This window comes from Cibotium barometz, chromosome 10 (genome assembly GCF_041138505.1).
Source record: "Cibotium barometz isolate CiBa-2024 chromosome 10, ASM4113850v1, whole genome shotgun sequence".
Lineage (NCBI taxonomy): Eukaryota > Viridiplantae > Streptophyta > Polypodiopsida > Cyatheales > Cibotiaceae > Cibotium > Cibotium barometz.
In genome coordinates, this window is record NC_141055.1 from 35,674,658 (window position 1) to 35,700,734 (window position 26,077).

A 26,077-nucleotide genomic window follows, 5' to 3' on the forward strand; every position below is an offset into this window, starting at 1 on the left:
GGACCAATGGTTCTCTGTGTGAAGGTGAGAAATTGCGGCACGAAGCCCAAGAACCCTAGTGCGACGGTGACATGTCAAACACTGGTGTGAACAGGACTGCCTGCCAATAGTAAGCACCAGCCATGCAGCGCGAACAAATCAGTGATGAGGATCATACCATCACCGGCGGGCCGACCAAGCAACAACACTGATAGAACATGGCAACAACAACATCACGAAAAGTCCGACGACGGGATGGCTACGCAAAGGGCCGACGATACAACGGAAGGGGCCATCACGCACGCACGGTGTCTCTAACAGAGACAAATATCAACTTCTTTTCATTTATTCTTTATACCCTTTTTCCCAGCCTTAGCAAATGTCATGTGGGATTAAGGGAGCTATGTAGCAGCGTTATAGCTGAGGTGTGAGAAGGAGAAAAAGAAGAAGAGGAGAGAGAAGGAGAAGAAGAAGTAGAAGAAGAGAGAGAAGAAGAAAAGGAGGAGAGAGAAAGAGAAGAAGAAGAAGAGAGAGAACAAGGAAAAGAAGAAGAAAAAAAAAGAAGAAGAGAGAGAAGAAGGAAAAGAAGAAGAAGAAGAAGAAAAGAAAGAAAGAAAGAAAAAAGCAATTATTGTTATAAGATCGTGATCAAAATCGTTTAGATTTAATAACCTTAGATGTGCCAATAGATATGCATGGATTTGCGACTGGGATAAATTTTCAAATTATGCACCTAGCTTGGGCCGACGTTATTCTAGGCCATATGGTGTTTTTACTTAACTACTTTATAGACTTGAGCTTTTTGCATGAGGGTAGGCATGTTGTTATGTGTGGGTGTAAGCATGATGTGCAGGTCATACCAATGATCTCTACCATGGCATTGTGTTGAGTTTTTAACAATTATCAGCTCAACTTACGCACGATAAGTCCTCATCTTTATCGAATAATTACATTTTCAATTATTAACGAATTGTTTTAAATTCTCAATTTCTCTTAACTTTTTCATTTTGTAGCCAATAATACATCAAGGTAAGACCTTCTTACTTTTGCATTGCCAGGTTTCATATTCAAGTTTATTTTAACTTCAAGTGCAAATTAATCTTTTCATCATCATCTTGTTTGACATTAAGCTAATTATATATAATTAGACTTGTTTATTGAAACTTTTTCAAAATCTATTAGTCTTGTTTGAATTTAAAGTTTGTGAAGTAACATATTCATTTCATTTGATTATCTTTACAATAAATTTTATTTAAGACTTTTGTAAATTTCAAGGAGAGTTCTAATGCATCAAAAGTATAACTTCTTGGAGGAACTGGCTCTTCTATCTTAAACTATACTTTATGAATTTTTCACTATGTATTAGTCTTGTGGTATGGGATAATTTCTGGTGGTATGGGGGGATACTAGAATTTATTACACATAGAATTCCTTGATATAGTGTCTCTTTTACATGTCTATGACGAATACTTAGTGATATTTATGTGTGATGGATAATTAAGTGTTGAGAGGGATTCTATCTATGAGACAGATATTCTATCCTAACTCTTGATTATCTTGGGCGACCCAAGTGTGATTAAAGAATTAATTGTAAGAGTGAATCTGATTAATTCTTGAGAGGGTGACCTAACTGTGGTATAAGAATTAAGAGCGAATCTGATTAATTCTTTAAAGGGTGACCCAAGTTGGTTGAGAGTGAATCCAACCAGCTGTGACACGTGTGTGACGTGCGGTGTGAGTTTGATTAACTCTGTGAATACGTACGACACGCATGAAGACATTATACATATGTGATGTGTGTAAAGGTTGCATGAGTTTGATTGTGAGTGATCAACTCTAAGACACGTGCAATGCATGTAAAGACATTGTGAGTGAATCCAATGTGGAAACGATTAATGTGTTTAATCACCTGTGTGCACTGATATTTACAACCGAGGATGGTTATATTCTCAACCAGGAGGACTATCACGGGACTGAGATTTTTCAAACATTTTATTATCCAATTTTTGTAAAAGAAAAATCTTGTAAAGCAAGCAAGGGCTAAAATAGCCATGTAACCTATTTTTGAAGTAATAAAATCTATAAATACTCAAGCGGGGATGCTTTTGGCACACGCTTGGGGAGAAATTGGGACCCAATCTAGTGTTCTCTCTCATTTCTATATTTTTCTGTTCGGCATGCTTCCCAAGGTTCGCGATTTTCTGTTTCACCTTTTTTACATTTTTTTCATTGTTTTAGGGTGTAATCCCCTCAATCATAAGAATTGAGTGTCCCATAGATAAAGTTAGCTTGTAACAAGAATAATTTCTTTGGTTGTTGAAACACAAAAAGAGACTCAACCAAAAATTATCAAAGAAAAAGAAGAATATCCTAATTCTAATGAGTCGTTTGGAAGAATATCCTGATTCTAATGAGTCGTTTGGAAGAAGGAACAAACTTGGTGCGCAAATGCTAAGATCTACACATGAAATGAGTCGTTTGGGAGAAGAAACAAACTTGGCGTGCAAGTATTGAGCTAGGTTGAAAGCTAGCAAGGGCCCCAAGATACATCCGAATGTGTTATTAACCCAACAATCTACAAAAGCCTTGGACATACTGAGTTAAATCTTAGAGCTTTCCAAAGAGATTAAAGAGAGATTGGAAGGAGGCTCGAAACTAGACTTAATTTCCATAATGTTTGATGAAGGATGGCAAACGCCTCACCACCTTAGGAGATTGTTGAACCTCAATCACCATTAAGTCAAACTTCCAAAAGATATAAAATTGTAAGTCAAACCTCAATCACCATTAAGTCAAACTTCCAAAAGATATAAAATTGTAAGAGAGGAACACCCAAGGGATATTGTTAGTATTATAACATTCCTATCTTCTAAAATCAGCATGCCTATTGGATCCTTTTTGGAGACAAATCCAAGTGTTTGGAAGGATCTTAAAGAGACAGGTTATGGATGGCAATATGAAATTAGGAAATGTTAATGCCGTTAAACAATCTTAAAGAGACTAGTTGTGGATGGTAATATGAAAGTAGGAAATGCTAATGTTGCTAAACAATTGCCTCAACAAGGGCCAAGTGTCATTTAGGAACTTGAAGATCAAAATTTAGTCAATGTACCAGTGAATAAACTTGATGTGACTACTTTGAGCAAGATGTATTGACCAATTGTGTGTAGAGGTTAGAAAGCCACAAGAGGTGTTGGTATTATAATTATAACCAAGCATTTCTTAGAAAAAAATATATTTAAGTTAAGGGCTTACCTTAGCCTTGCAGACTCATGTGTCATTGGTCCTTACCTTCAAGTCGCAAATGCAACTTCTTGATGTGAGTACACTTGCTCATCCATTGCATCCTCACTCTGTTATAACACCAAAATACTCCTTTGCCAATGGCGTGAAGGAAGAGCTCTCTTCCACTAGATAGAGGCAAATTGTGATTCGTCTTCACGCTAGTTCTCGCAAAAGGTGGGGGAAGAAGAAGCTAATGGAAGAGGGACACCTACGAGCAAACCTATTCAAGCAAGCATCCATCTAGCATTTATGAATCCAATACAAGTAAGGAATAGTAAAGAAGAGAAGAGCTCATAAGTATTCTATTGCAAGCATCCATCTAGCATTTATGAATCCAATACAAGTAAGGAATAGTAAAGAAGAGAAGAGCTCATAAGTATTCTATTGCAAGAGAATAATTCAATATTTCTATCATAAAAAATGACTTTATATATAATAAGTTACTAGTTTCACGCTAGTCTGTGACTCTATTACTGGTCTTAAGTAAGTATGTACACGAATCTTGTAGACTTTCCCTATTTAACATAGGGTAAGGCCACTTTATATGTTCCAGTGCCGACTTACAAAGGATAAGTGCTCATTCTAGTTGGTAAGATGGCACAACACCTTACAGCGGCGGTAGGTCAGGTAGGTGAAACCATGTTAACATATAGAGTGGTTAACATATCTCCCTTTCTAATGGTGACTGCATCCTCGCATCACCCAAGTCGGTTGGCAAAGTTTCTACCGGGATGGAAAGGTGTGAATAGTCTAGAATACACCATGAAGTTAGCATACAAGGTTAAGTGGTATGATTCGAGACCGATCCGTAGCCCGGTGTAGGGCAAAGTGGTGAGAACCTTGGGTAGCCCTGGTGGTAGGCAATGTGTTGAGGAAACATGGAAGATGATAGGTGATAAAGAAGATCTTCATGCAAGGCCTCTCGAGGTTGTGGAAGTGGCATAGACCCTTCAAAAATAGACAGTGGGTAGAAGCAGTCCACACCTTGTGAATTGGTGGAATAAGAGCTTCCGGAGGTTATGGAAGTGGCGTGGAACCTTCAAAATTAGATAGTGGGTAGAATCAGTCCACGCCCTATGACTAGTGGAATACGAGCTAGGACCCCCATGGAGCAAGTTGATGTGGCAGTCCAAAACTTCTTGGCTCAACATGAGAGTATGTCCCAATTGCATAGCATGAGGCTTAGAGATTAGGCTTCTTCATTGGTGGTGAATATATCAGCCAAGGAGGAGAGGTTTTGTTGGTGTTGAAATGGAGTCAAAAGTAGAGGTTATATGTAATGAAAATCTTTGGAAGAACCTCCAAGGTCGAGGGTTCTCTAAGTAATGGGTCGTACCATGGGCTAGGCTTATGTTTATCATAGTCCCCCATCCAGAGATGTGCTTGGAAGGTTGGCATTGGCGAGGTTAGGTGCAGGTGCATATGTGCACCTTGTCATAGTCCCCCATCCAGAGATGTGCTTGGAGGGTTGGCTTTGGCGTAAGATGCAAGATGTGAAAAAATTGTGATGCTTACAGACTGAAGACTTCTCCAACTCAACTGCTTTCTTCTCCAACATGAAAACTTCTCCAACTCAACGTCAACTCTCTTTGTTGCTTTCTTCAATGTTTACTCAACATCCCTCTTTTCTTCGATCATTAAATTGATGATCTGGGGCACATGGCTTTACACGTAGTGGCAACAATGGGACAGTAGCAATGGGGCTGGGTGGCCTTTGGAGCTCGAGGGAGTTGACGTTGGCAAGCACTTAGGATATGGATTGATGGTGGGTGTGGTCAAAGACGAGGTCACAACAGGTTCCTCCTAATTTTGGGAAGGTCCAAGTGATGGGTCATACCATGGGGTTAGGCTTGCCCCTGCCATGGTCCCCGCTATCCAGAAATGTACCCGGAGGGCTATTGGGAGAGTTATCGACAATGAAATTTAATGCAAGTTTTGGAAGAGAGTGTGCCTATTATATGCAAAGCGCGTGTATATATGGCGCGTGTTGTGCATGGGTGTGGCCAAGTATTACCGCTACATTTGGTGGAGTGGTCACTGAGGACATAGTGTGTGCACCACTCGGGTTGGCTCCTATGTGACCTGCAATTGGGTACTCCATGGGACCAATAATGTGCCAACGTTCCTCTGGTGTGCCACATGCAATCGATCTTCCAAGTTGGGTAAATAGGTGATCCATGTGTTGGTAGATTTTGGCCATGTTGAAATAGGTTATCCATGTGTGGTTCATCAGATGGATTTTGGCCATGCCAAAGGGCGTGTCCATGTCGTTATGGAGGTTGCCTTAGAATGTGAACTTCCACACAGTTGGCACATACGTGAGCCATTATTCATGGATAGGCCAGGATTCCCATAGGTCCTTCCTATCATCTCTTCATTGGCTTCTTCTTGAGTAGTTAGTAGTGGTTCCTCATTGAGATCCGAGTCCTTGTGGAATGATTTAAGGATGGGGGCTCATGGATGTGGTTAATGAGGTGGTTAAGTTCTGGGGAGAAGGTCGAGCCGTTGGGGGTTAATCAGGATGAGGTAGGGGCTCCCATGGAAGACGATGTGGATAGCTTGAGATGGGAGGGTTATGAGTGGGGGGTCAGAGTTGAGCTAGTTAAAGAGGTGGGTGGGTTTGGATCTTCTTTATTGCCCAAACTATCCAAAGAGGGAGCTTGATTAGTTTATGGGGCTTCTTCTCTCGAAAAGAATGGACTACCCACCCTAGTTTCCTTTTGAGAACTCATTAAGGTCATCCTCCTCTCACCAAAAGGCTTATGGGTTTGGAAAAAGGCAAATGTATCCTATGCCTTGTCCATGAAGATGTCTTGCAACAATAGGTTAGCCACATGAATGGTGACTTTGCTGATGGAAAGGGCTTGTTCGAGAGGTAAGAGTAGATTATGTGATATAGACGGAGGATGCCCAACGAGTTGTACTGATTGCTGGGAATGTTACAAAGTTGGTGGAAAGTAGACTTCACTGCTCGATGAGAATAAGAGTCTTCATGGCTATCATGGCTAAGTGAACAAAGTCTACATGAATGGGAAAGTTAAGCATGGGTGGTGCTCTAAGGTCACGGAAATGATCTTCCTTTGTAAAGAGTGTAGAATTCACAAATAGGTGACACCAAGAGGCTAGGTTGGACACAAGCGAATGTGAATTGATGGAGTATAAGAGTGTGGTGTCCAAAAATGAGATAGCTTGGTCGAAAGGATACACTAAAATTGAAGATGTTCAAGAACCTCAAATTTAAATCACCTTGGACAAGGAATAAAAAGGGACAAAAAGTAGTGATAGATAAATCGTAATGGATATAAAGGATGAACTCTTCGAAATGGCCAAGAAAGCAATGGAAGGATGATACAAACCAAGACCAAAATACAAAGAATCGCTTCCAAAGAAATAGCATGAATACCCTAACCCTAGAGAGGAGATCTCAAGCTTGAGCGAAGCATACAAGAAGCAGTGCAATAGATCCAAGTAGAAATAGAGGGACCTATGGGACCAATCATGTTGTTTTAACACACACAATTCCTATATTGAGACCTCTAGAACCAGACTTAGAAGTATCCCATGAAGTGTCTCAAGATAGGAATCGAAAAAATATCAACTACTAATAAACCACTCAAGACAACAAAGGAAAGCTTAAGAAGTGTTAGAAGAGCTCAAAATTGCTTAGAGCCTAAAGACATGAAAAACCTGAGAGTGTTACATGACTACATCCTTAGGGAACAAGTGATTCACGAGAGGTGACTTACGCTCGAAAAATTAATGCTATGAGAAACGATAGAAGGGATTATGTGTATGAATGGGCATGGGTGTCATGACAATCAAAACTCATTGCAAACCATGGCCAGAGCTTAAAGAAAAAAAAGGAGCCTTAAGAACAATCCTCTTTGCACCTGTAGCTATCACGATGGTGGTTGAGTACTTAACGAGGAATCTAGAAGCCTATAATGAAGTCCATAAATGGATGAAAAATCAACCCAAACCATAAAGGTCTTAGATGAGACCAACTAGGAAAATGAGGAAAAAGCACAAAAATTATACAAAAACATACTAGTCATTGTGGTGGGTAAGTATTTTGAAGGTGATGACACAAATGCCACCATTCCATTCAAATTGGACGGCATGACCACAACTATGATCCTAGATGGGGGAGCCAGAGTGAGCATAGCCACCAAAGATATGTGGCAAAGATGGGGGAGAAATCCCCTCAAACCTTCAAAGATTATCATCTATTGGGGTTTTAGTCTAGATGAGAAGTTAAAACAAAGTCATACGTGAGGGACAAGTCCGAGAAGAATCCCAAACTGTTAGGTCCAAGGATCACATTTCAAAAATTGCAAGGTTGAAAACAAAAAGGCAGGAGAGACCAAAAGAACAAGGTTTTTCTTATGATGGACCGGAGGATGCTAAACAAATAGACAGTGTGCAACCTAGGGAAAATCTAAAAAGGTTTGGATCTGTAGAGACTTAACCCTTGAGAGGAACCAAATTAATACAGTTGAACAAGGAATACAAAGATGTGTCTGCTTGCAATTATTCAAGCTTGAAAAAGGTTTGGATCTCTAGAGACTTGACCCTTAAGAGGAACCAAATTAATAGAGCTGATCAAGGAATACAAAGATGTGTCCACTTGCAGTTATTCAAGTTTGAAAAAGGAGTCCCTCTAAAATTTTACCAACATACAATTCCACTTGTGGTGGGTGATGTAAGGTCAGCAAAACAAAGGCCATATGCTTACAATGAAACCTATTCCATAACCATCGAGACCAATTTATCTCTACAAGTTTCATATATGAGATGGAGCATAAAGATTGGATGTCACCAATGGTTATAGATGGTAGTATATATGGTAGTATGACATTGTGAGGACATGTACTTATGCCATGGGCACTTTTGTTCCACTGGGTTTTCCCCATGGCCATTCAGGTGGTGTGAACAGACACCTTAGGGTTAGCTAATATATAAGAAACCTCATCCTTAGTTTAATTCAGCTGCTCATTTGTACTTTCTCTTTTTACTTGTAGAGAGTTTTATATCTCTCTTTTGAGCTTGCAAATCTTCCTCTCACACGACACCTTTGTGTTTTTTTTAAAAGCATTATGTGTCCTCTCACACGACACCTTTGTGTTTTTTTTTAAAGCATTATGTGTGTGAGTCTAGCTCCATTCTGTGAGCTAATAATTATATTAGAGCAAAGCTTTCCATAGGTTATTTTCTAGTTCTCTCTACATTGTGTTCAAGCCTTCCCCATAGCTTGTTTTCAAGCTTCCCCATAGCTTGTTTTCAAGCTTTCCATAGCTTGTTCTACTTGATTTTTGCTCTTTATCACTCTAAGTTGGGGTGTTGCTTGAAGCTTTCTCTCCCAATATTGAAGGAGGCTCTAGTTCATTCATCAATTAGCTTCTCATAGTCGGTTCAGCCTAATAGTAGTAGCTATAGTCAACTCTTTGAATGGTTCCACCTATAGTGCAATCAAATCAATTTACTATAGTTGAACTGTTGAATATAGCTGAATTGTTCAACTGCACAATTTAAGTGATCCTACTTTTCCATCGCTTCATGCCAACTGATAGAATTGCCTGTTTCTGTGATCATTCTCATTTGCAATCATTTTCGGATGCAATCGCCCGATTCTGCGATCGTTTTTAGGTTTATAATCGGTTGACTCAACTCTTAAATCGTGAGTTTCTTTGATTGAATGATTCCCCTTTGTCTAATCGCTCGATTACACTCTTCTCACGATTCCAAAAGTCGTATCGTTTAGTGATCTAGCTCCAGCGATCCAACTTCAATAATCCTTCCTCAGTGATCCAACTTCGCCGGTTCTTTTTTTTGTGATCATTCGATTCTACTTTTTATGATTGTTTGATTCCACTTTCTGTGATTATCTGATTCTACTTTCTTTGATCATCTGATTTTAAAGTCGGATTGCCCAATCGTTCAGCGATCCTGACTCCAATCAATAATCCTACTGCTATTTTTTAGCAGTTTGCAGATTGTTCATCAATAACACAGTTTGTAACAGATCTTTAACATCCATTAACATTGATTACATCGGCCAGAGACAGTTTGTAGAGCTTGAGGAGGATCAAGGGAAGGTTTTCATGACATTTTCTTCATGTTCCTATATCTAATAAAGCAAGTTTGGCTATTGTTTACGTGTTTATGGGGAAGTCCACAAACCATTGCAGGTTTGAACTCTTCCTCCTCATGATCGTTATGTATTTCAGCCATCTAGACATTTGTTACCCTCAAGGTTGGGATCATGAATTCTACTAGGAGTATAGCATCAAGTCCAAAAACTAGGTTATATGGAGTAGTCCTAGTTGAAATTTTATAGGCGGTTCTATAAGCCCATAATCAGCAAAAGCCACACAAATGTCCTACTCTAGTCACACTGTCACCACACTAATTACTCTAAATCATGACTCTTAGTTGATCTACCACAAGTTTTGCAAATAATGGGCAAACTAAAACAAACAATGCATCGATAGAGTGTGTCTATTCCACTTTAGCACTAATTCTGCTGGCGCCTCTTATTCAAGGAAGTTGTAGCTTCACAACAAGCATTATCTTCAACCCATCTAGAGCATGAAAGCACGTTTAACATGAGAATGGAAATCTCAAGGGTGGTCAAGCCCTCAAGCTCCACTAATCCACCAATGCTTGGACCTTCGTAACCTAATCACTCATGAGGGAGAAGCTAGCAAGCTTCCTCTCTTCTCACTCTCTCTCTCAATCACATATTCCACATCTAGCTAATCACAAGCAAGAATCAAGTAAGCAACTCAACAAGACTCCATAGCTAGTAACTAACATAAATATGAAAGAATCTCAAGGCATGTGGTGTCCAAAGATTGGATCACAGATCCGAGTTATTATAGAACTTGAAAGACCAAAAAGATAGAAGGCTATCTAAACATTCACGGGACACATAGGGTATGATAGGTGGTCAAGCCAAGAGCTTACCTTAGCCTTACCGATGTATGTGTCATTGGGTCTTACCTTAGATGCGAGTCATTATAAAACTCGAAAGACTAGAAAAATAGGCAGTTAAGTCAAGAGCTTACCTTAGCCTTACCGAAGTATGTATCATTGGGTCTTACCTTAGTAGAACTTGAAGGACTAGAAAGATAGAAGGCTATTCAAAGATTTACAAGAAACATGGAGTACGATAGGTGTTCAAGTCAAGAGCTTACCTTAGCCTTGTTGAAGTATGTGTCATTAGGCCTTACCTTAGAGCCGTAATTTATAACTTTTTTACGTGGGGACGCTAGCTCATTTGTCGTGTCCTCACTCCATTGTTATAGTGAAATGCTCCCTTACCAAAGGGATGAAAGAAGAGCTCTCTATGCCTAGATGGAGGCAAAAAGAGGTGTTCCTTCATGATGGGAAGCTAATGCAAGAAGACAGCTTACAATCAAACCTATCTAGCATGCTTCCATCAAGCAAGCAAGATTCAATAGCATACAAGCAAGCAAGAAGAGGATAGTAAAGGGAATGATTGTCTTGTTTATTGTAAAAAATGCTTTTATACAAATGACTAGTTTTCAGACTAGGTCTACCAAACTTAAAAAATAGTATGTTCCCTAGTACTAGTCTTATGAAACTATTTACATGGAGTCTGTAAACTTTTCTTACTATATGGTAAGATTATTTTATATGTTTTAACATCATCTTACAAAATATAAGTGCTTTATATGTTTCAACACCGTCTTATAAAAGATAAGTGCGCATTCGAGATGACAAAGTGCACATTCGAGATGACATAGGGCCTTACAGTAAGGTTGGGCGAGTGAAACCATGTTAACCAATAGAGTGTTTAACATACCCCCTCCCTAATGTTGGTGACCACGTTCTTATATCATTCAAGTTGTTGCCAAGGTAGAAGGTGTGGATGGTCCATGATACGCTATGAAGTTGACAGTTGAGTGTCTACATAGAAAACCCAATGCAAGAAGTACAACCTAAGGACTTAGTGTTGTTGAGGGAGGACGTTGCTACAAGCTACCTCCCCATCTCTAAAAAAAAAATCCCAATATACTATTGTCTTTTACCACCCATCTATTTTTTTCTTTTATTTAAATTTAAGTTAAAAACCCCTCTACTTTTTTTAATGAGAGAAATAAAGGACTATGTTGCCACGTGGCAATGTCCCCTCCGTAGGGCTTCGTTGCCATGTGGCATCATGTCCAAAGGAGCCCAACCTACGAGCAAAACGCCATGGAGAAACGTGTCCCAGGTGTCCCGGGCGCAAACACCGAGTGCAGTGGGCGCAAAGGGTGAGGAGTAGTCTAGCGAGGCGTAGCTTGGCGCATTGACCTCGACAGATCAGAGCATTTCTTCGACAGACCTAGGCGTTTTTAGATGGATACCTGCTGGAAATGCTCGAGAGAGGTATGTGAGAGATGGGCTACGCACATGAAAGAGGGACCTCTGTCAGAGCTCCGTTCAGTGAGACCCTGATGTCAGCAGCCTGTCCAGCTCCGTTCAAGAGAGAGAGAGAGAGAGAGAGAGAAGAGATAGAGAGAGAGAAGAGACAGAGTTTTTCTGATGTGGCAGTTGTTGATTTGCTGCCGGAGGAGCTTCCACTTACTTGAAGATCTTAAGCTATGGCACTTCAGTTTGGCTGATGCAACAACGTCAGGCCAACCTACCCCTTTCTGTTGGAAATCCTCACGTGCGAGAGACTCCGTCCGGGCAAGGTTCAATGGACCATGATGGAGGGCATCGTACAAAGCCATGTGTGCAGGATAAGAGAGTTTCTTGTGTTGGGTTGCGCCAGTAGCGAGAGGTAATGGGGGGACACACGGAGACAGAGACAGAGATAGGGAGACCTTGCCGTACCAAACCATTCAAGCCTTCACCCATTGCTAATCAACAAATAAAGGTGGCCTTAACGCATCAATCTGCAAAAGCAAGTCACATGCCCTCTTTCCTTCTATAGGCCTAACCAACTCATAAACCCGGAGATGAGGCCTCGCATCCAAAAAATAAAAAAATAAAAAAAATCACCTACATTAAACCACATGTAGCCTTGACATGCTTTCTAACTCAACAGCTAAACAAACCCAATCTCCAATAGGCTCTGAAACACGTGGTCCAATCTCTTTACCAACTATATCATTCAACCATCCACACCTCTCTGAAACCATGTTGTGTCCAATGTTAAAATTATAATGATCTTGAATCCTAGTAAGCACAAACCTTCGGTTTGGAACTATGTGGTTTGAGATGCCACATAGGGTACTGAAACCCTGTTTAAGTTTAAAACCCTACAAACACGTAAAGCTAGGAGATGTTTTTCGACTATTAGGAGACGACTATCGGTGTTCAAAAGACACATGAAGGAGAAGACAGGAATGCACCACAACGATCTTTGCTCTATGGTGCTAAGGTTCAACTGCATAGCAGCTCTGCAAGCCATAATTCAAAATGGTTTATCAAATCAAGTAGTTTAAGATATTCATGCCTAAATTTCACAACAAGAGCGTCTTTGTCAATGTCATGAAAATCCTCGTGCTAGACATCTAAGTCTTGAAAGGACCTTGAAATCGCTCAAGAGGGAACTTCACTAGCCAAAAATGTGAACTACTATAAAACTATATGTTCAAAGGTATTAAGAATACCAAGCAAAAAAAGTAATGTGCTTTTGATAGAAATTCTTGCAAAGAAATGGAAAAGCATCCGTGATTGATTTATCATATCCTAGCGAAGGGGAGATGACATTTAAGTTATCATTCATCACTCAACAAAATTGGCTACTTCGATATCTATAAGGATGTTGGGTATTTCAGATCTAGTCTAGAGTCTATTTAAGTGTCCTTAGTGGTGTGAACACCCTCTTATTTAGGGTCAAAAGATAAGGCTTTGGTGCCTATAAAGGCATCGTACATGGTGGAAACATTATCATAATATAATCATTCTTGTGTGGTGCAATCTTACTATCTTGGCTTGAGTATCTCTCTCCCTCTCTCTCTTCTACACACTCCACCATGATGATGATATTTCATCCTTGATAGCTCCATATGTGTTCTCCTTTAATATCCAACATAGTATTAGAGCTTAGGCAAGCCATGAATCTTTATCCCTCCTCATGTTGGCATCTCTCCATTTTTAGGATGTCTACACCTTCAAGGTTTCTACATTTTTAGGATTTTTGCACCTTTAGGGTTCCTGCGTTTGTTTGCATGTGAAGGTTGCCATCGCCATCCATTCAACCCTACATTTTTCTCTCATACCCATGATGCGATTTTTTTTTCTAATATAACCTTCACCGAGTGTTTTTCTTTTTCTTTATTCCTTGTGTTGAGCTATCACTCATGTGAATGAGGGCATCATCATCTTAGCCCTCCACAAGATCAAGTTGTTATTGCCGTTGTTGTTCTCTGATCTAAGCCGCCATCATCATCACCATCTTCAACAAGATTTGTGTTTTCTAGACTGCAGCTTAGGTGCCCGCTTCTCTACTGCCACCCTGCCTACGTTATTGGGCTTCTGGTGCATGTACTTTTGGCTGCTCTTCCTCCTCTATGGTGGCTGGCACCTTCCATGCCACTCCTAGCATTTTTCTAAGCCTCTCTCTTGCAAGTAGGACGCCTCCTTAGGGCTATCCTATCTGCTCTTCCAAAGCATGCCTCCTTTGGTGGTCTTCCTTCTACATTAGCCCTCCTTTGTGATAGACAATTCCACCGTCCTCTGTAAACAACTAACATATGCCATAAAATATTCAGTGCTCATATCATTACCCTTTTGACATAAAGTATCATGGAAGAACTATTTTCTTCCCTCGGATTCTCTACCCTAGTCAATCATGCAAAAAAGGACTTCAATCATCTACACTACAAGCACCATCATGAAGCATCTGCTCCTTGTAAGTACTCATCCAACACTTTCCCATCAAGTATTGGAATCTTGAAAAAACGACATCGAAAAAGAATCTTCATCGGCATTGAGGGGAGATTTTTCCAAAATCATTAGTTTTTTTATGTGAGTCTACGATTCTGTGCTCGTTTTTTATGTCTAGGGTTCTGTGCCCGGCTTGTACCCCAAAATCTGAGTTATATATTTTAGATTTATGGATTTTGTAATGCCTTGTTTCTATAAAAGCTCCTCTCCATCATTCCCTTTTTCCCCTGCTTTACGTGAGGGGGGTTGTTTTGGTATATGTTGATGTAGGCTATCTTTTGTCTCCTAAGGTAGAACTTGATCTCTGAGTCTTTCAAAGACCATGCTTGTTAAGTCCCTAAGCCATGCTTGTGAGGAATGGTGAGATATCGAGCTCAACTAGTGCTACGGTGAACATTGATGACTCGCTTGGGTGATAGCTTCCACATCTACACCACTGGCATGGTTGGTGAGATTATGGGTGATATGCGGCCAGTGGGATGACACGCTGTGCAACAGCCATTTTAGATTACTAGAGACTGGCATAGTTATAGCGCCAGCTCATTCAGTCGGGTTCACATTATGGACCGACCCTTGTATGTTGTAGTAGTTGAGTACTAACCCATATAGTGTGTACTCTTATCTTTATGTTATGTTGGTTGAGTAAAGAAGATAGAAGAAAATTCAGCCATCCATCTCTCTCGTGTCTTACTCTCTTGTGTGTGTGTGTGTGTGTTTGCTTGCTAGGGTTTGAAGCTCTCCCTCCCCCACATTCTCTTTAAGGAAGGACTTCACCTATGAGTCTTTCATAAAGACCATGCTTGTTAAGCATTTGAGCCATGCTTCTTGTGCCTCTAAGCCTCTTGAGCCATGCTCACTAGCCTTTGAGCCATGCTTACTAGTTTCTAAGTTTAAAGCAGAGAATGTCTTGTTTCTTTGCTTGTATTGGTGTACGGGACTATTGAAGGTTATGTTTGCAACTACACCATCACTCCGAAGGGAGATTTGTTGGGTATTTTAGAGTTAGTTTAGAGTCTAGTCAAGTGTTCTTAGTGGTGTGAACACTCTCTTATTTAGGGTTAAAAGATAAGGCCTTGGTGCCTCTAAAAGCATTGTACATGGTGAAACTATTGTCAAAATACAATCATTCTTGTGTAGTGCAATCTTGCCATCTTGGCTTGAGTATCTCTCTCCCTCTCTCTCTTCTACACACTCCACCATGATGATGATCTTTCATTTTCATAGCTCCGTATTGGCATGAACATTTAAGAAATAAAACATGCTTCATATGAATTTAGTGGATCATAAATCAACCATTCAAACTGCGTACGTATGTACGTGTGCGTGTGTGTGTTTATATATACCTATGTTTCTAAAGTATAGTCTAATTGAAAGAACAACCTGAGATTCTCAAAGGTAGCCATGAAGAAAATTCCATTCATGTTTACATATATAATTCAATCTAGAGCTCAAATTGTTTGCAAAACGTTGCAAAGTAAATACAATTTGAGGCCTTTGGAAAGAGCAATAAGGAATGTTGCAAACTACTTGAGAGAGAATTTGAATAGTTTAGGGAAGACCTAAGTTTGAACAAATTCAACATTAAAAAGTGAATTAGGGCCCAACGTCATAACAACTGCTCCCACTTGTAAGACTTCTAAGGGACAACTCTAAAACTAGGCTCTTTGCCTAGAGGCATTTGGTGGTATGGGACACCAGGGTTTGGGATTAATATTGGTCAAGCCTAGTACTTGATGGTGCTCTAGGAGGATCATTGATTTGGGGGTGATCCAACCATCTACCTCAAACATGGTCTTAGTTTTCTTATGTCTAAGATTGTGCTACAAAACAATGACTGAGGGCTGCATAGATAGACATAGCATAGGCTCCAAAGGCATTATAGGTGCATGATTACTTCAATTCATATCTATCAAAATCCTTCTCTATAAACTGTAAAAGATATTTTAAACTAGTTTTTTTTAACATGGTGCAAATGTGCCTTAAAGAGGTGACACACACAACCAATTTATTATTCATGTTGCTTTCTTTAACAAAAGGATGTTTATGTTGATGCTTTCTTTAACTACAAGATGTCTATGTTGATGCTTTCTTTAACTATAATACGTTTTTCTACATTAGGGGAGTTCAATGAGCCTCTAATAATTAAGAGATAATCCTATTGCTAATGAAGGACAGGGACACAGACCACTATGAAGGGAATCAACATGAAGTGGTTTCAAATGGTCAAAACCATGGTTTGGAGGAGCCATGGCCACATTTAATATAAGGAGTTGGTGGCTTTTGATTGGTCTAATCCGAGTTTTAAATCCAATTAGGGGCGTAAATGTTTTGGACTATGAACTATAGGGGAAGCTCACAACCATCGTGAAGCACAAACAACATGTCGCGTGGCCTCCAACAAGTGAATCTCATTGCCATGGCAAATGCTGACAACAAGAATGGAACTCAAGACCATAGGCCCCAATGCATTTCCACTAGCCACGTTAGCCACACATGCAATCCCTAACATGACTGTTATCTTTAGTTAAAGGTTCCATGCAAAACCATGGTGGTTTTTGACCTCCTTTTGAATCCCCAATGATTAAGCCATAACCACTCTTTAATCCATTCTTTACAAGGCTTATTTGAGGTTCAAAACTCCCCTAATGATGCACTTGCAAGTTACTCAACCAAGTGTAACAATAAGGCTAGTTAAGTTTCAATAAGACTAGTTAAGTTTCGTATGGAAGGAACGATGGTAAGATTATCAGTGTCTTGTTGAGAACAAAGCCATTTGTAAAGTTTTGTAGATCCTATTAGAAATGCCTCTCTAGCAAGCTATGAAGTTTGTTAGAAATCCTTCTAGGGAAGGACTTTCAACACACGACAATATTTTTAAAAACTAGAGAATACATGTGACACGAACGAGATATGTTTTGTTTTTTAAATTTAAAAACCAAGCTTGTGGTACAGATCTCCCTATAAAAAACTTCTCAATGGCTAAAAAACATATTAAAAATCCTCTCGGTGTATACTTTTCCTTCATTGAATGCATTTTTTGGCCTTCCTTGGTAGAAGTCAACCTTGAGAGGACATTTACCTTGGGCACATGGTCGTTTGGTGGCTATAAATAGCTAGGCTATTTCAGCCCCAAAAGAGAACTTCAATAATAATGTTTAACCTCAAAAGAAGGCCAATGATTCAACTTTCTTCAATTGAAACTTCCATCCTTTTCACCAACTTGCTTCTGCTCATGACACGAGATAAGAACACAAGTAAAAATTAGCCTGCAATTATGAAAAGAGTTGACATTATGCATCGCGCTTCATGACGAAATGGCCAGTTGGTTGAATTTAGTATGGCCTCGGATCAAACCATATCAAAATAAAAGATGGGCTGCCACAATCCAGCTCAAAACATTAAAGAACCAAAGACTCCAAACACGATACAACCATACTTAGCTTCTTAGATAACCTTATCTCACTTCCTGTTTCAGCAACATCATGTTTGTAAAAAAGCCCCAAGCACTGTATCAAAAGTTCTTCATGAGCTTCCCCTTCAAACAGTACCAATAAGGCCAATTTTGCTAAATAAACATGATATCCATCCTTATCACTAAGTTCTTGTTAATCCACACATTAAATCATGCAAACATCAACGTTAAATTGACTTTTCAATGTACAACTCACACAGGATTTAGTCCCCTTAAACTTTTGCTAAAAATTGGGGCTCCTACAACTGCTGATTTCCTCAATCAAGCAGTGTCACTATGCCATATAATCTCCAAGCGATTTAGTTTAGGTTGATTGGAAAAATCACTAACCAAAGCATTTTGGACCATACAACCATCCAAGGAAAAGAGAGAACAAACGCACTCTTGCAATTTCTACTGCACTAGTTCATCAGCATGCTTCTATATATTCACTTGCAGCAATCAAGAAATGTACAATCCAAGAACTTCCATATGTGATCTTGCTCTTCTTGATTTGAGGAGTAAATCTACTCTTTCAGTGCCCAATCGTCTGCATGTTGTATAAACTGCATTTAAAAACAGTTACTCTCCTGGGCTCTTCATAACAAGTGTAAGCTAAGAACCATTTTTACCAAGTTTTTTTGAAAACCAAAAATCCGTACTGGATTAGTGGGTGAATTTGCAGATAGTTTATGTAGGACATATCAGTCAGCTCAATTTGAATGAGAACCGTGTTTAGAGCTCTTTAAGACCACGCTGTTGTGATGCCTACCCATGATGTGTAACTTATACGTGGCAACTGGGTCCTAATGAAATTGAGCTCAATAAATCAGCTGAAGCATGACAATGGAATTGAATGAGGAAGCACAAAGAAAAGATAAATACACTTTCAGCTGTCTGAGGCACTATGGACAGAATTTGGTGGCCATGAATGATGCCCTTAGCTTTACATGATTTATATGAGAGAGAGAGAGAGAGACGCCTAATCTTCTGCACATACTACTAGTCATTTAATTATTTACATTGCGTACCTGTAGAAACACTATCACAGCAGCTCCAACTCCAACGCCAAGAAGCCTAACATCTCAACAAGATGTATATAGTCCTGGTAACAGCCAAAGATGACCATGGCTTACAGTCATATGCTCCACCTCATGTTTTGGAGCATTCATTGCCAGAGTACCTTCTAGCAGTAAGAGCTAACTGCAAGCTAAAAGTCCATCCATCTAATCATAAGTCTTTGCCTGGCAAGCCAACCACATGAACAAACACCCAGCACATCTAGCGTATGCTCACACAACATGACTCAACAAGATAAAGGTGGTCTAATCCGTGAGTATATCATCAAAAAGGAATGGGAAAGAAGCAATATACCACTGTCAATAAGCACCAGACCTTGATCTTGATGCACATGAACCCCTTGCTATATAGGTCGGTGCTGCTTGACACTGATGCATGCCAAGAGGACCTGACACAAAAACTTCAATAGCACTTGCACGTGAAGTTATGATGTGCTGATGAATACATATACAAAAGCCAGCTTATCAATGAAAAATTCAAAGAGCAAGTACTTACTAGCTCAATCACAGGCAACGTGATAGCTTTCAGTTCTCCGTTGAAGCCCCAAAACTAGCTTATTTCATGAAAATTTTGATAATTTATTATTTGGGAGTGCTTCATTTGGCCACAAAAACACTGCAGTAAGGGTCGCAACCCAAGATCATGAAGTCTTAACACGAGTGTGACTGATTTCTATGTATTAGTGAATGAGCCATCATGAAGACTTGAGCATGTCATGGCGTAGTGCTTAGTGCACAACCAGCGCAAGCACTACATCCCCACGACATGCGTTGTCTCAGAGGCAATGCTGTACAAAAACCCCTTGAATAATCAGGTTGATATGACAAACATCTCAAAACTCAACACAGTGTAACCACTCCAAGTAAAATGTGGCCTCTTTTTAAAAAATGAAGAGCTGGCCACCTGTCCACCTTCCTGGCCAGCCTCTGTACCCACTTAGTCCACCTTCCTGGCCAGCCTCTGTACCCACTTAGTTATCGCTAATCCTCCTTTTACGTAGACACCGCATTTCGATAATGGACACTGAAAAGAGACACGTCAAAACCAAATCCACAGAGAGCCTTCCTGATAGCTTCATCCTCTCAAACTCCAGACCACCAATGGCCAATACATTCTTGGATAGCATTGATGTAGGTTTACGGGATACCACTTATCAAGTCGTGCCAAGCCTCTTCTCCCGTCAAAACCCATGAAATTTCGCTTGCACTACCAGAGTGAAGTCCATGTCAAACAGCAGCAGTTGCCAACTGCCACTTGAAGCACAGTCATTACCAGTGGAACAGTCCACTGCTTCTAAGCTTCTGTTCACCAGTCCCACATCCCAGAAAGCTTGGCTGCTGTCATCTAAATGTCTGCAAATGGCCCTTTGATTACCTTACTGCGCTATCAAGATACCGCTCCACAAACTTATCCACCAGTGTACGGATCTGTTAAGCCCCCAAAAAACAGTCAAAATGCAAAGCTCAAAGACATCTAACACCAAATTGAACCTCACATTTGAGATTGGTCTTTCAACCTTGATTTTCCGCTTGGTGTCCAGAAACTCAGAAACCTCCATGGCTGCCTCCTGTTCAGTTTGGCGCTCTATAACCTACACAATCAGAGATTAAGGCGTAAGACCTCAAATCCCAAGGATGAAAAAGAGTTGCTTGAAGCTCCCATAATGAAAATGGCCACCTAAGACCCAAAAAAAAAGCCTAATATCCATAGAGCCAAGCTGCACTTATGTGGCTAGATAGGACTTATAAGGCTACTAAGTTAGGAGTCAAGCTGACATTCCTTTTCGCGCAAGCTCATCTAATGTACCAAAACACATAAGTATCCCATTCCTCACCTTAACAGCAGTTTTCTTCACAATGGACTTGAAACCATCCTTGTCGATCTTTCTAGTTTTGTAGAGTGGTAGCAGTAGATTCGAAACATACTCTGTAACAGCCTTTTTGTGCTCTGAGCCTCGTAAGCTATGCTTAGCACCATCCACACTTACTGGCTTTGCTATCACTGCCGGCAGTTCACCAGAAAATTGCTTTGGATCTGGCGATAATTGGGTAGAGCTATCCAAGCAGCTTTCCTCTTTCTTTTGATTTGTGAAGGAGGGCACACTATTTGATGGCAGCATACTGCTGTTGAAAGATGCCAAACCAGAGACCAAATGCCCTTTGTTTTCATGAGCACCTTTCATTGACGAACCTGCACTAGCGTCATCAGCTGCCTCCTTCAAACTGGGTGCAGCTTCATCCTGTCGCAAGCAATGGCTTTCTTCTGGCTGTGTCAAAGTACCATGCACATCTTTCACTCTCTCTGTATGTGCACTTGATAGGGCAGAGAAATCTGGAATCAGGAAAGCTAAGCCATCCCTGCTGCTAGTTCCTTCTGGCACCACCAATATGCTGGGACTACCTAGGTACCTACAACTATCACCAAAATCTATTGACCAATCCCTAACTTTACAGTTCCGGGCATCCACTCCTGTTGTGATTTGATCTTTCCCATGCAAAACTAGCATCTCTCGTTCTAGAGATCTCCTCTTATTTGAATCCATCGTGGTCATGTGCTCCCGCTTGGCAAACTTGTGAAATGATACAATTTTTGGAAGTTCTAATTGAGTGCTTGCAGCTTCGGCTGTTTCATAGGCCTGCACATAGAGCACTTAGTAGATTAATAAGCCATATTTCAAAGAACAAAAGCAGGCTGGCCTGAAGCATGCCAATGCCACCGATGCATTAAACTATGATGTGACTGCATTTTGCCCACAAGCATGATATGTTCACACTATTCTCGTGTCTAATTCTAAATTGCACTCTAAAGCGATTGTGCCTTTTGGCCCCAAAACGTAGTGCAAAACATAAAATCATCAAGCACTACCTTTGCAGCAGCATCTGCTGCAGCTTGGGCTGCTTCAGCAGCAGCAAGAGCAGCCGCTTCAGAATCCGAAATAGGACCAAAAACTTGCTCTCTTTGGCCCCAATCTGAGTATTCAGCAGTAAAATCCTTCCTTTCCACCTCTGTAGCTATTGATTCTGTATTGAAGCAACCTAGGAGCCGATCCTCCTTTTCTGGGCTAGGATGCCTCAGACTAGAAACTGCAAGACGAGATACCTTGTCTCTTGACTCCGGCAACGGGACACCTGGCTTGGTGTGTTTGGCACTTTTAAGCCCTAAAGAGGATTGCCGTAGTGGTTTCATGATACCACGGGCCGCTTTCTCTTTACGGAATGTTTCTACCCATAGTTTAACAAGCTGGCTAGCAACAGCACGGATGTCCCGGCTAGTATGAACAACCACCTTTTCTTTAACTGTCCGCCCAATACCTGCATTATAGCCAAAATGAAAACCTTTATTCCCAGTCTCCACAGTGACCAAACCAGAGTTCTCTAAGCAGTACATGCAAACATGATAGCCATTGAGTAGACAGTTTAGAAAGAGTACATTCAAACAGAGAATTCTTTACCTGACTGGCGAACTGAGGACAAATCTTTTCCAACCACAAGCAGCAGGCGTACACAGTGCCGTAGAAGCTGGGTCCCATCCTTACCCATGGAGTCCTAAATTTAAAACCAACCTTTTAGTGACTACAATCAGAGGCCCCCCCTAAAGCAAGAGATACAAGCACAGCCTTCACTACCAAGTGTTGGTATAATCATTCCAACCATGAGTGCAATGTACCTGGTACAATGAGCTTTTGTGCATGGAACACATGCAATGCAAGGAGAAACAACAAACCTGTATCCAACTGTTGAGCACTGTAAGACCCTCTTTGGTTCCTGCAAAGGCTCTCAAGGAAGAAGCAGGCAGCTGAAGCATCTCTTTGGCCAGCAGTAGGCGCCCAGATGTGGTTTTAGCGCTCCCAAACATGTCCTGCAGGAGGATAGCCTTGTTGAATGGTTCCTCGTCTTCATCCAGCTTTCCTCCATCTTTTCTTATAGCAATCGAAAGCTCTGCAGCTGTAAGCCTCTTGGTCATATCCCTGACCTCATTCCGTTCAGTGTCTGATTGTCTTTGAGCAGCAGCCATAGCTTCAGCTTCTGCGACCGAATCACCCCTACTGTACAAGACATCAATTATCCTGACCGCCTCCCGGAGCCCAGTCATAATAGCTCCACCTACAGTGTCTGGGTGTTCTTTGCAAGTTGCTTCCCCTGCAAAGAAAACACAGTTCTCCACTGAACGCCCTATAATGTCATAATCTTCACCCGATGCTCCAACAGCCACATAGGAGTAGGCGCCCCTACTAAAAGGATCACTTCCCCACTTTGTCACTGCAAATGCTGTTGGCTGGGGCACTGCTGCTTCCCCAAAAAGCTTTCTCAGAACAGTAAGCGCATGCTCAACAGATTCAGCACCTTCTTTTGCCTCTTCCTCAATAGCTGCCCTTCCTACTACCAGAGCACTCAAGACTGGGGCACCCACTGTTCTCTTCAAGTTCCAAAACATGAAACATCTGCCTCTCAGCTCTGTCCTCTCAGCTGTGGCACCAAAAAAATCCACACTTTCATCCCAGAAGGCAACAGGAAACTCCATTACCACCTTATTTAGCACCCCGAACCCAAGCCGCTGAATGGAGGCAATCTTCCAATCTGGAAGAGATGGCACAAATTCAATAGTCTCAACTTTTAGGCACCCAAGGGGAACAGTGACAAGAACTGCGTCACACATAAACACATCCCCATTCTTAGTCTGTACCTTGACTCGCCCTCCATTTCTAGTCTGCTCATCTTTGCCAAAGTACTCAATTTTGGTGACAACTTGCCCCAATTGTATGGTCAACCCATCTCCTAGAGCTTCCATGACAGTGCTATAACCCCCCTTTATCATACAGTGGGGCCCAGCAAAACCACCATATACATCATCCTGATTCCAGTAAGGAAGAGAAACTCGCTTGAGCTCTGCTGCACATCCATATTCTAGATTTGCAAAATGCCAGTCCATAACTCTTCTCTCAAGTGAAAGGCTGTCAGCAGTCTCATCTAAAAGCATATGTGACTGACCCACAGCAGTAGCACCGATAATTTGCTCGACTTGGCCATCTTGACCATCCTCAACACTCCTTCCCAGCAAGCCAGCTGTCCCCTTAGGCAAAAGGGATACTTTCTTTCCCTGTTCCCTTCGCTTTTTGAGAACAAGCTCCAATCCTTCTTCGAGTGACATCTGCATGGCAACATCTCCATTCTGAGCAACCAGCATGATTGTGTCATCCAAAAGACTGTTGTATTCAGCTTCAAGTGCCTCATCAATCTCAGCAGGAACCTTTGTACCAGCCACAGAATCAAACAAGGGACAATCTCCCCCCAGAGTTGTTAGCCCAAGGTCCAACTGTTTGCAAAGCAAAGCTGTGGGATCAGGCCTTCTTTCAGTTGCGACATCTGCTTCAACCCCTGTGATTATGCTTGCTCCCAGATCTACTGGACCTGAAAACTTAGAACGGTCAGTGAAGACTCTGCCCCCAACACGTTGCCGTGCTTCCAGTATGGTCACCTGAATATCCATGTTCTGAAGGTGTCTGCCTGCAGCTAACCCTGCTGGTCCAGCACCCACAATGATAACTTTTCGATGGTCTGCCTCACTCCCTTGATGAGGAGCCAACATCTCATCAGCCGAACCGACAACTTCTGTCTGCTCAACTTTGCCTTCAAGATTTTCCTGGTTACAGTTGATGACTGGAATATGCGCCTCCATCTTTAAAGGTCTGCCTTCCCTGATTGTAATGTCCAGTTTATTGAATGTAACAGTAGAATCAGCAAGCTTTATCTGCTCAACCTCACCTTCAAGAGTTCCTGGGTTACAGATGGACACTGCCGCTGCCTCAACCTCACCTTCATGTGTTTCTGGGTGACAGATAGAAACTGCCTCTGCATTCATGGGTTTGCCATCCCAAGAGTGTGTAGAGATGGAAACTGCCTCTGCCTTCAAGGCTTTGCCATCCAAAGAATCTTTGCAGATAGGGACTGCCTCCATCCTCATGGTTTTGCCATCCAATAACTCCTCCGAAAATTCTTTCTTCTCAAGCCTGGTAGCAACTTTATCCAATTTCTGCAGTGCTCCCTTCTTCTTCTTACTCCTAGCTTTTATCCTGTTTACTATATCCAGCAATGATTCCTCATCTCCACAGTAGGCTGGTGAGCTAACCCTCTTCTCCACCTTTGCTTTTTGGTCAGATTGTGCAAGCATGCTTGAATCAGCAGAATGATTTCTGCATCCTTGCAATAACGGTTTCTCATCTATATCCATAGACTCGGCATCCAAACCACCAGTAGCTTTCTCCAGAGGAGCCAACGAGTCAGTGGCAAGCCCTAATACCCTCTGTTTTTCATGCAAAACGCCACCTATGTCAGCAGTTTGTAACTCCTGATTGATAGCATCATCTTGCTTGCTTTCACAAGATTGATAACTGGCATTCAGGCTGGCAGTTGCATGCAATGGTTTGCAACCAGTGACTGGTGTCTCAGATTTCACTTTGAGCTTTGATGCAATGCCAAGATTTATGTACCCCTATTCCACCAGAAACAGTGGAGTCTCGATTAGTGTTAAATTAATGAACAAACAACCAAAGAAAATCCCACTCAATTTCATGTGGTTGGACATACATGGTAATTCAAAAAATCATAAATGTCGCGAAGAAGGGACACTCGAGGAGTCTCCTCCAAAGAAGCCACAGAACTTATCCCACAATCTGTGATGGAGAGTATATGCCGGACATCTCTCTCCCATAGACCCAGGATCATATTCCTGTATCAGGTCAGATATCCTTAAACATCCAGATAAAGCAGCCACCTTATCAGTTGTAATGACCTCGTCAAAAGGTAATTTCACAGCACACACCAGGAAAAACAAGAAACAAAATAAAATCTCAACTTAAGAACATTTTAAGTTGAATTCAGAGTGTATAAAGAGTGTACTTGGATATTAGAGACCTGGTAAAAAATGTCCATCTGATTAATGATAACGAACAGAAAAAGGCTCATTTACAACCCCAAAAAAATGATGACATTGATATCTCTAGACCAGGCTCCACGACGTCAAGCCATGCACCTATGGATGGTGAAGCACATTTACGAACTACTAAGGAAATCTCCCCCCTACCTCTGCTGCTCGTCCACCTGCAGCAGCAGAGGACCCATAATAGGGTTTTCCCCAATGTTACACATCTTTCTTCTTTCAAACGTACCCAGCCCTATAAGGCCTGGGCTGGGTTGGGACTGTAGTAGAAAGGTCCCAAAGTATGCCTTGAACCTGCTTCATTAAGTCCATGCTAAACTCTGCCTAAACCTTATCTCCACTCCTTGCTCTTTCTGTTCCCAACCTAATATTCTCATAAGCCTTAGCCTCCAAACAATAGAATCTACCATCACGTGAATGCACCTACTTCTACTGAGTGTC

General features: G+C 41.2%; 2 protein-coding genes across 3 annotated transcripts in view; both read right to left on the reverse strand.

Moving 5' to 3' along the window:
- RPC14 (RNApolymerase 14 kDa subunit) overlaps positions 1 to 26,077 on the reverse strand; it is a 189,296-nt gene that overhangs the window by 138,244 nt on the left and 24,975 nt on the right. The gene's annotated exons all lie outside the window — the stretch shown is intronic.
- Positions 19,352 to 26,077, reverse strand: part of LOC147634842 (lysine-specific histone demethylase 1 homolog 3-like) — a 30,842-nt gene continuing 24,116 nt past the window's right edge. Inside the window, exons 2-9 of one of the 2 annotated variants that reach the window (XR_015266811.1) lie at positions 25,285 to 25,426; positions 22,424 to 25,189; positions 22,152 to 22,245; positions 21,566 to 22,011; positions 20,535 to 21,335; positions 20,217 to 20,291; positions 19,646 to 20,127; positions 19,352 to 19,611 (exon numbers count right to left, since the gene is read on the reverse strand). Coding sequence is in view for 1 of the 2 variants with exons in the window: in XM_086804024.1 (XP_086660150.1) it covers positions 20,071 to 20,127; positions 20,217 to 20,291; positions 20,535 to 21,335; positions 21,566 to 22,011; positions 22,152 to 22,245; positions 22,424 to 25,189; positions 25,285 to 25,426 (4,381 nt within the window). In the remaining variant the exon portion in view is untranslated. Of the gene's footprint in view, positions 20,128 to 20,216; positions 20,292 to 20,534; positions 21,336 to 21,565; positions 22,012 to 22,151; positions 22,246 to 22,423; positions 25,190 to 25,284; positions 25,427 to 26,077 lie in introns of both variants that reach the window. The other variant, XM_086804024.1, reaches the window with a different exon arrangement.